Source organism: Pteropus alecto, unplaced genomic scaffold, assembly GCF_000325575.1.
Source record: "Pteropus alecto unplaced genomic scaffold, ASM32557v1 scaffold7, whole genome shotgun sequence".
NCBI lineage: Eukaryota > Metazoa > Chordata > Mammalia > Chiroptera > Pteropodidae > Pteropus > Pteropus alecto.
In genome coordinates, this window is record NW_006494614.1 from 23,380,873 (window position 1) to 23,391,547 (window position 10,675).

General features: G+C 39.0%; 1 protein-coding gene across 1 annotated transcript in view; it reads left to right on the plus strand.

Moving 5' to 3' along the window:
- The first annotated feature begins 9,917 nt into the window (after positions 1-9,917).
- The window catches only part of LMBRD1 (LMBR1 domain containing 1), a 78,203-nt gene continuing 77,445 nt past the window's right edge, over positions 9,918-10,675 (plus strand). The window contains exon 1 of the mRNA XM_006926406.2: positions 9,918-10,238. Coding sequence (XP_006926468.1) covers positions 10,164-10,238 — 75 coding nt within the window. The 5' untranslated portion in view covers positions 9,918-10,163. The remainder of the gene's footprint in view (positions 10,239-10,675) is intronic.

Here is a 10,675-nt window from a genome sequence, read left to right on the forward strand (position 1 = left end):
GACAAAAACAAAATATATTTCTTCGTATATTATAATAGGAATAATGGACAATAAAAGTATTCCTGGAAGCCATTCCTATAACTAGATACCTAGCAATAACTTAAATATACATGAGATAAGTATAAGTCACATAAATATATTCCATTAATCCCAAACTAATTGGGATTAATGGAACCCTAACCCTATTTATCCAGAGCTGGATCCTCAAAATACCTGTGGCTACTCAAAAGACACTTGAAAGGGAACAGAAAAAAAAAAAGGGAACAGAGCATGCCACCCTAAAATGTGCCTCTTTGGTATATTGATTATTTTAAGCTGGTTAACTTTAAGAAACAGCAGGCGTTGAGAGAAGCTCAGAAAACCAACCAAGTCAACCTTTGTAAAGAATACTTATATCTGTCAGGGTAATCTCCATTTGTAAGGGTGTTTTCCTTCACTGTACCAGGCCTGACTTCACTATTGAAGGAGAAGGCCCCATCTTAAATCTGCATAACAATCTTACCATTTTTTACCGTGCTTTTCCTGTTAACCTCCCATAACTGACTCTCCACCCCCAACATCTTTTTTTGTCAGTATTTAAGCTAGTATTTAAGACAATGGCTTCTGCCATTTTGGTGAGTTACTCAGCGATCCTGGATCTTTCTCATGTATACAAGAGAGATTTAACCTTTTAACTAAATAAACTCTAACTTGTTTTTGTATTGCTAATATGTCTCATGTTAATTTGTCTATTAGTCCAGCCAGAAAAACTTGAAGGGTAGATGATAACTTTTCTTCCCTGACAGTTTTGGTAAGCCAGCCAAGAGAACACTGAGGGGTAGAGAATTTTTATCTCCGACACACTCATGTGATGGCGAGATAGCCTAAATGGAAAAGACAGTGCTGTCAAAAGATCAAAGTGAAAATACATTATTTTAAAAAACTTTACAAAAAACCTAGGATTGTGTGAATACATTGCTAGGGCCTCTTTCAGGGACCATGGAAAATACCTGTGCAAGTGGGTCATTGAAGTTTAAGCTTCATTAGCATCACCGTAAAACTGCCTTTGCAGATATGTGAAAGAATATGAGAATAAGGTCTAAAAAGGACTTTAAAGAAGTTTAATTGCCCTAATTATCCTTTGGCGATTTTTTTTTAAATTTTTTTCCTAGAGACTAGGTAAAGATTTCACTTGCTTCTAATTATATTTTTACACCCAACTGGTAATTCTTTGAATGTTGAGTCCATGAGATTGGATTATGAGTAGCCCAAGAATCATATAGATTATAAAATAATTAAACAGACAAGTTGACTTAGGTAGATAAGTGAAGGTGAAGACTGAATGGTTTTTTAAAAAGTTGTGAAAACTTGAATTTGCATTTGTTTATCAGAAAACAAATCTGACCTGAGAAAAAATGAGTTGTAAATATCAGAAATGGGACAATTCCCTATCTTCTGCAAACCTCCATATTCCCTTAAAAATTAAGCATATTTCAGAATTGGTCAGATATTAATTAGTATAATGATTTAGCAAAAAAAGAAGTTGTATATTTTTTGAATTTCTTAAAAGTTAAAAAAGAAAAAAATTTTGAGGATTTTAATTATCAAAGCTGTCTTCTACTTTAATGCTAGAGAGCTTCCTTGAATGACAATAAACTATCAATCCAGAAAGGGCACATGTGGACACATGTTTGTGGATTGATGAGAATAATTTTTAAAATCGAAATTTGATATCTTTTGGATATAGGTGCTTTTTCTCTAAGGTCTCATATTTGTAGAAATACCATTGATTTTTTATTTGATAGAATCCTTAAGTTGTCTACTACCTAAATATTACCTATAATTAATGCTAAAAAATGAAATGATATGTAATCAACCATACAGAAGTCACTTGGTCTATAAGACTTATAGAAAGGTTTAACATTATTCATTTTTTTTCAGAGCTAAATCTGAGTTATTTTTTAAAGCATCAATTTATTCAAATTTTTGACATGAGAAGCATCCTCTTAATGGAAAGCTGTATTTTAATACAAAGATGAAAGATTATGTGAGTAGTTTATTCTGCAGAGAATTAGAATCTTCTTTAAAACAATAGATATTAGTGGTTGTTTTCATCACATATAATACAAAATGAATGATGGAATTTAATTAAGAAAAGGCCATTGAGCCTTTTCTTATTTAGAAATATATTTCTCAGTAACTAGGCAAAAATCGGGATATTGTTTTTTGTCACTACTGCTAGAATACATCATAGAATCTTTGGAAAATGTCCTCTTTGTCTTCAAGAGGGCTACCATTGTCCTGGATCTTATTATCATTTGGACAAACCTTTCCTCTTCTGCTGAGTGTCTTTCATTTGCTCCTCCAGATCATTCTCTACCCTTCTCTAACCTGCTTTGTACCCCAGGAGGCTGATTATTATGCTTTGGTCTTTGGCTTCCTGATAAATTCATGCAAAAGGAGGCACTGCAGGAGATAAACTAGAGGAAAGAGAGGTCAGAGTATTTGTTCTCATGGCTCTCTCCATGGGGACTGTGGTTTGACAATGGCTGCTAGGCAGCTCTTTTCTAAGCTTTCAGGTCTTTCCAGGTTTCAGTAACTTCTTGTCCTTGTCCTTTTAAGAGTGGTATGGCTTCTTGCTATTGCCAGCCCCAGGATTGGCTTCCTTTGATCTTGCTCACACTTTTGTAAATAGTCCAGTCCTTAAACTGTTTTGAATTATCCCTTTTGGGTGCATTTTGTTTTCTACCAGAATCTTGGCTGACTGACTCATTTCCTCCCTCTCACCCAATGACCTTATTTCTTCAGAGTTCAAGTTGTCAATAGGATGATCTAATAACCGAACTTAGATTGATGTGCTAACTGTGGTCCATGACTTTACGATTTATCTTAGAAATAAGTTAAAATCACTTCTAACAAAACCATCTTTGACCTTATTCTCTTCACTTTGTTTTTTCTTTTTTTCTTTTTCCATCCTTCCTAAGTCAAGCTTCCTTAAAGAACTGTTCATATTCATGACCTCTGCTGTCCTAATTCTCCCTCATTCCTTAATCTAATTCAGCTGTCTTCTTCCTCACTACTCCCTGAAATCATTCTAGAAGTCCTTAGTGACATCTACATTGCCATACTCAAGTGGGTACTTACTGGTCTTCTCACTACATTTGACGTGAATAATCACTCACTTCTTTTAAAAATTATCTGTTCCTTCTGCTTCTATAATATTTTATCTTATTTTATTTTCCTGATCACTTCTTTCCTTTTGGTCCCCCTTTAAAGTCTGGTGTTCTTTAGAGTTGTCTGTTCAGCCGACTATTATTCTCATGTTACCTGCTTTCGTAGGAATTTCACTCATTTCCATTGCTTCAATTTTCACTTGAGTACAGATGACTCTAAAAGCCCTATCATCATGGCAAGCCTCTTAGCGGAGTTTCATTAAGTTTCCTACCTATATGTTCTGTGAACTGGAGTAATCCAAGTCCCTCGGGCACTCAAATTCAAGATACCAAATCAAACCCACTACCTATTCCCTTCAATCTAAAGTATCATCGATTGCAAGGTATACCACCTTTTCCTAAACTACTAGGGAAAAAATACCAATTATAGTGGTAAGATCTCATCAATTATCTTGAGACGTTAAAACATAAGGAAAATAAGTACATCTTAGAATCTATGAAATGCAATTTCTCTGTCATTCCTCACTTCCAAGACTGCTCTTCTGATGGACTCCTCTGTGAATTTCAGACTCACCTATCTCTCCCCGCCATACATAGGCACCAAGTCTTGAAAATGAATCTTGATTACTATCTCATAAACTTATCTTCTTCTTTCATGTTGACAGCCTCAGTTTAGCTTTTATAATTCCTTGCCTTAACTGTAGCAACAGCATCTTACCTGAGATAAAACCCTGCTTTAAGTTTTCCTCATTTCTAACGTTCGTAAAATGCAACTCTTAGTATATCTCTCCCCTACTTAGAACACGTCATTGGTTCTCATTGTCGACAAGATGAAATCTAAGTTTTTTAGTGGAGAATGTATATCCATTAGTGACCTAGTATCTTAACTGGCTAGTTTCTCCCACTCTTGCGCTGATTATTTAATCAATACTGAACATGGTATTTAATGCTCTAGGCCTTTACACATGCTATTCCCTTGATGGAATATTTGCTCACTTTTCTCCTAGTCTGCTTGATAAACCTTTTTCCATCCTTTAAATGCTAGCCCAATGTTCTGTCCTCCTGGAATAATTTCTAAACTCCATGAATAGATTTCATATTTTTAATTAAAATATTAAAAAAAAAAGAATTTGAATATCATGTTTGACATTCCCTACTTTATATCATTAAAAAAATACAAAAATTCACAGTATATATTTGGCAACAGATGAAAGCATAAGGATAAATGTCTTTAGACTATCGATTGCTTAAAAACTTAAAGATTGATTTTAGATTCTTTCACATTGTGCTACAACTATTGCTATGTAGACCTGAGCTACTTTATCCCTGTAAATTCTAATAAGACTAATTGATTTTACAAAATTTTATGACCAATAAGTCATTAACATGTGAGAACTGAACATTAAAAGCTATACTTTGATTTCAAATATAGCTGAGAAACTGCCCAGAAATGAGGTTAAACCACTATAAAAAAGAATAAATATTAGATTTAGGAGAGGAACCCTGTTAGAAAAAAGAGCAACATATGCTACAAAGAAATAAAAAAATGCATGCTTTGTTAAAATTATTGAGTGTGCTATGGATCATTTTTAAACACTATAAATTTAAAATCAGTTTTAATTGTAATTTCAACTCCTATCATAAACTAACTTTGGTATTACTTTATGTTTGAATTGTATAATCAAATTTATTTTTTATACTTTAAAGTACATAAACACCAGGTTTAGGAACTGACACAATGAAAAACACTTGGAGGTCTTAAATGATATTTTAACATGTCTAGACTATGAATAAATCATTTCTTTCATAGCCAGAAGAAAAATCCTCAGAAAAAATTAACATGTATCACCAGTTCATGTGGAAATGCTTGTTCTATTAGTAGAAGTATACAAACAGTATCCATTAGGAGTTTATAATTTGCAGAAATATGGAAATCTGAATTTCACAATTCACATTATGATACTATGTACAATCTAATTTTAGGATGAGAAATTGGAAAGTAGCCTCTGTGTCCACAAATCCAAAACACAGTTTTCTATACAATGAAATAGATGAACTATATTTTTGAATATACCTTATACTTTGGGGCCCCCAAAGAGCAATTCTGATTTTAATTGAAAATAGACCACAAACATTTAATTTTGCATGGATTGGCTCTTATGCAAAAACCTCTGACTCCCTACTGGGTTATATACAAATGAGCAAATGTCCTAGAAGAACCAATTAGGCCTCTCAACCATATGTGCCGATTACTTTATACATTCTAAGTCCTTTTACAAAGAAAAAAAGAAGATTCTTAGGCTTGTGCAGAATGATTCAGTTGTATGACAGTGGAAAGATTAGAAGAGGAAAAGGAGATAATGTAGCATTGGGAGGAAAAGGCCTGCTCAGACTTCCTCAGGCCCATACTAGTTTTCACCCCGATCACTGTTAATCCTTTTGACAGAAGATTAAGTGTAGGTAGTACATGGAGCACAACAGAGAGCTAAATTCTAAATCAACACATTATGGATCAGGACAGACATGTGCAAAGTCACTAGGATGTGAGGCCAGCAAGGCTTAACTGTAACTCGAATGAAGGTATTAAAATAGCTAAAGAAAGAATTTGTCAGTCAAAAAGAGGATTATGGGTTAGCAATAGAAGCACAGACAAAATGACAGAAAGAGAAATTTTCAGGCTTTTCAAGTGTCTTATTTTGATGGACAGTCCAATATTTTAAAATTGCAGCAAGGTAAAAAATAAGAAAAAATTATGGATAAAAATCAGCTATATTTTTAAAACTTGTTAACATCCAGTGCTATAATAAACATAGTTAATTTGGATGCGTAAGTATACTTTGCTACGGTCCAAATGTAATTTCAGGGTGTAAGCCATATCAATCAGCTTGACATGTAGTTAGTTTAACTGTTTTCTGGGACTAAGTTCTGAAGTTATTTCTATAGGGCTCTTTTAGACTGTTGACCCTTCCACTATGTCCTGACCCTTATATGTTGCTGACTCATTCACTCTTCTACTCTCCAGTTTTAGGTCTAATTATGCCGGAAATGAGAAATCGTTCTCATACCTCCCATTTCCCAAACCTGGCCCCAATCTCCGAGTTCATGGAGGGTAACCTCTTGAGTGCCACTGGAGTTAGGGGTGAGAGGAGTGATTGTCCTTGATTCATGAACTCTTTGTTGAGAATTTTGGCATCTATGTTAATTGCAGTTTTGTTTTGTGTCTGGTTCTGTTGTCAAGGTGACTTTTCTGTAAGCCATCACTGCCTGGTCTGTTTACCACTTAGGGCTGCTCCCCCAACTTCCTGCTGTCTAAATGTTCCTGGTCTAGGCCGAGAGAATTCTCAGGAAGGCTTCTTCCAGTAGAGGTTGTTGCATCTCTCCGCAGCCCTCCACAGGAACAAGCACATGGATAGGGTGGTTCTCAGGGGCAGTCTACCAGTCTTCCGGATGAGTTTAATGGGCTAGTTTAGGGGAGTGGAAAGAGGATGGGGAGGAGCTAATCTGTATCCTTTTGCACCAAGATATTCCTCAGCACAGATCTTTATGCCAGCTCAGCACCAGGCACCTCTGTGAGTCAGCTATCTTCAGCACCTAAAACCGGATGCGAAGCCTCTCCCAAAGTTCAGGTCACACCCTACAACTATATGGGTGATTCTCTTGTGTATGCTCCTCCTACTGGCTTTAGGGAAGCCTATTAGGGAGGATAGTTGCTCCCCTACGAACATTACTTTCCTTCAAAGGCTCCTAGCCCTCTTAATATAGTCAAAGGGGTCTATGTTTCGATAGGTTTTCCGCAATGCCTCTTCTTATTAAACTCCTTGGGAATGATGGTCTACACGCGACCATTTCTTTGAACTTAAAATGGAACAGAGTCCACAGAAATCCTGGTACTTCCCCATGAACTGTTGGGTGGCGGGTAGGGCAAGAGCATTCTACAGTAGCTCCAGGTGTCTTAATCTATTTGAGCCACTATAACAAAAATAACATAAACTGGTGGCTTATAATCAACAAAAATTTATTTCTAAAAGTTCTGGAGGCTAGGAAGCCAAGATCAAGGCACTGACAGATTTGGTGTCTGGTTTAGTCCTGCTTCTTGGTTCATAGCTCGCTGTCTTCTTACTGTAACTTCACATAGGGGAAGGGCTAGGGAGATCTTTGAGGTCATTTCTATAAAAGCACTAATCATTCATGAGGGCCCTACCCTCATGACCCAATCACTTCCCAAAGGCCCTACCTCCAAATACCATCACTTTGGCTTCAGGATTTAATATATTAATTTGGTGATGGTTGAGGGAACATACATATTCAGTCTATAGCACCAGGGAAGCAGGAAAGGGCTATTGGTTTTCCACATCTTCATGGAATACATTAGAATGTGAACACAAAAATCCTTGAGGCTCTTAAAGTATCTTGGGGTGAGGAGGATTGTCAACTTATTAGGACCTTCTCAGTTTCTAAATTACTCATGTTTAGAAATTTTATAAATCATGTATTCCTTTTGTAATCATAAGCAATCAATAAAGATTATTATTTTTAAAGAACTTTGTAATCAGAGGCTTCTTAGATTTAAGGACATCATTAAAGAGAATGTATTCAATCTTTGCTGGTCTGTTATATGTTGAATGAATAACAGTACATCTTGATCAGGTAGAAGAATGGAGGAATGATTGATATGCACATCTCCATTTGCCCAGGTGTCTAACATTCTCTTTTCCCTCTCTCCCAATTTTCCTGATTCAAACTCCCACTATTTAAGAAGGTTAAGTTCAGTCTTGGTAAAAGATCCAATTTCATAATAAAATTTAAAGTGGTAGGGAATATTATGGTCTTTAATGCTTTGTTTCCCCCATAACCACGAATGCCCCTTTATATGCAGAATTTAAAATAGATGTAAGAGGAATTTGTTCTATAACTCTTGGACCCTTCAGCCAAATAAAATATCGATAAATGGATTGGAGTAGGAGAAAAGAAATTAAAGAAATTTCTTTCAGGAGAATTATTGCTGGTCTGTGGATCCCCACCTCTACCTACCAAGGAGTGGTGTGTATATTGGGGGGAAGGTTGGGGTGGGATGCCACCATCTAACACCTAGCCTAGTAAAGGAGGCCTCAAGGGAGCTACTTGAAAAATTTGAAATAAGGTCTTTGCAATTGAGAGATACAGAGGGCTGTTGCCCAACTCAGGCCTCAAACTAGAGTAGACTGTGAAGGGCAGGCTGACTTCCTCTGGGATATCAAAGAAGGGCTGATTGCTTTGATAGTAGAACTAAAAGAATGCAGCTACATCGAGATTGGCCAGTACTTCCGAGGTTGTTGGTGCAAAGTATGTATGATCACTTCCTACAGAGAGGATTTGCGTTGTGTGGGGCAACAGGAGAAAACTGGCCTGGGTTGTGTTAGACCTCTTTTCCAAGCCAACTTGGCTTGTAGAAGAGGATTAGGAGACCTTAGCAGGAAGAGAACTACAGTATGGTGAAGGAATTCTGAATGACTACCTGGAATAGAGATGTCTCTATTCAGTATAAGGCAACTGTAGGAGAGGGATCTCCAGAGGAGTGACTATTCCACAGAAGAATCAGGTTGAAACACTTGCAGGTCCAAAGAGAATAAAGACAGCTTATAATGGTACCAATCCATGTTAATACTGTCTTTTTTTCTTCCCTCATCTTGTCCTGGCAGGGAGACTTCACTCCTTCCCCGCTTCAGGATCCAGTGTGAAATAGGTCCTGGTTAGGGGATAACGTATCACCACATAATAAATTGTAAAGAGATGGTGGGGTTCATTCATAAAGTTGTGTTTTGATTACAAATGTTTGTTCAGTTCAGTGGTTAGATCTGTACCCAGAGTCTCATAGAGCCACCCAGGCAACTATTCCAGGAACTATTTCCCTCTACTTCACCATGGACCTATGGCAGTACTATTTTTGTTCACTTATGAACATTACAAGAATCTGCAATTTCATTATATGCTTACAAACTCAAATACCTTTGGGGTGTAAGGTCATCATGGAAATTAACAGATGTGTATAGATCTAAACAGATAACATCACGTGATAATGCAGTGTTTAGCCAAACAGTTTTTCAGGCTGGGTGCCAAGGTCAGCAAATTAGAAAGTCATTTGGGAAGCTGGTAAACTTTTTCTTTGCAGCCAGCCATTTCTGCAACCTGGTGAGTTCTACCACCCACTCTGCCTTGGACACTAGAGGCAAATTTCCTTTCCCGCAGGAAGTGGAAATCCCTAAAGTTGGCTTGTGTGCTGGCTGGAAAATTACTGCTTGGCTATCACCCATGGGAACATAGGCTATTGCCCATGGGAACATTGGTTATCACTCATGGGAACATAATTCTAACAATAAGCTTTCCGCTTCTGTACTCTTGCTGGCACAACCTACCTGTGGGTTGACGGTTAGTAAGTAGAAGAAAAATAGACTTTCGTGTTAAGACAGAATGAGGAGTGGGACTTAGGGCTTAAAAATCCTGTACCTCTACATTTCGGGGCTGCTTAATTTGGGGTCTGCGTACCCCTAGCAGACCCAGCTGGCTGAATAGAGTGTGCTTCCTATAACTCACTAGTTCCTGGTGGTCCATGTGTCTTTCCGGGGCTGGCGGCTACAACACTTGGATCTCCAGATAAACCCAGTTCAACCTTCCCGGAGTTCCCTGGCTTTTCAAGTCCATCAGCTTAGGCGAATCAAACAGCATTTCAAAGCTGCTGCTAGGCTGAGACAGCATCCTCGCTCGGACCATAGCGTCACCTGGGAAGTCGGCAGCGGGGTGACGTCACCGCGCCCCGGCGCGCGCCGGTCCCCAGCAGTCTTTGCCGCTCCGCCCCCGCCCAGCCCAACGCTAGAGGACGCTCGTGGGCTACGTCTCCTTGGCAACCACTAGCTCCACCACGTCGTCCCTTTAACCTTTAGGGTGCGCTGGCGCCGCGTCCCTCGCACTCTCTCCCCTTTCCCCCTCCCCTTTCCCCACCCCCTTAGCTCGAGGCCTTCCAGGCCGGAAGCGAAGATGGCGGCGGTGGCTCCTGGCGCGGCTTCGGCGGAGCTGGTGATCGGCTGGTGCATATTTGGCCTCTTACTACTGGTAGGGGAGGCGCTTGGAGTTTATCCAGTGTTGAGACTGGTGGGAGAGAGGAAGGGGCCGGCCCTGCAGCTCGTCTCTCCGGCCCGGGAGACCCTCCTCGCCCCGCCCCGCTTTTAGCTTGGACTATGAGGAGCTCCTCCTCGCCGGGAACGGGGGCGGTGTTGCGGCTGGTGGGGAGCAGGCACGGATTTCCGGCTGCTTTTGTTGTCTTTTTCCTGATGACATTTAATATTGCAGGTTTCCTTTCTCGAAACTCTTGTTCTCATCCCTAACTTGGGCCCTGGGGCGCAGTTTGGGGACAGAGGAGTCCCTCAGGGTTGAGAATGGTGTAGTGGCCTCTGGTTCCGTGTAAGAGGGGAGCAAATGGTGATGGGGCAGCATCGGCTGATCTTTGCAAGCTCAGGCTCAGGCGTTGTTGACTTGAAAGGGGACTTCTC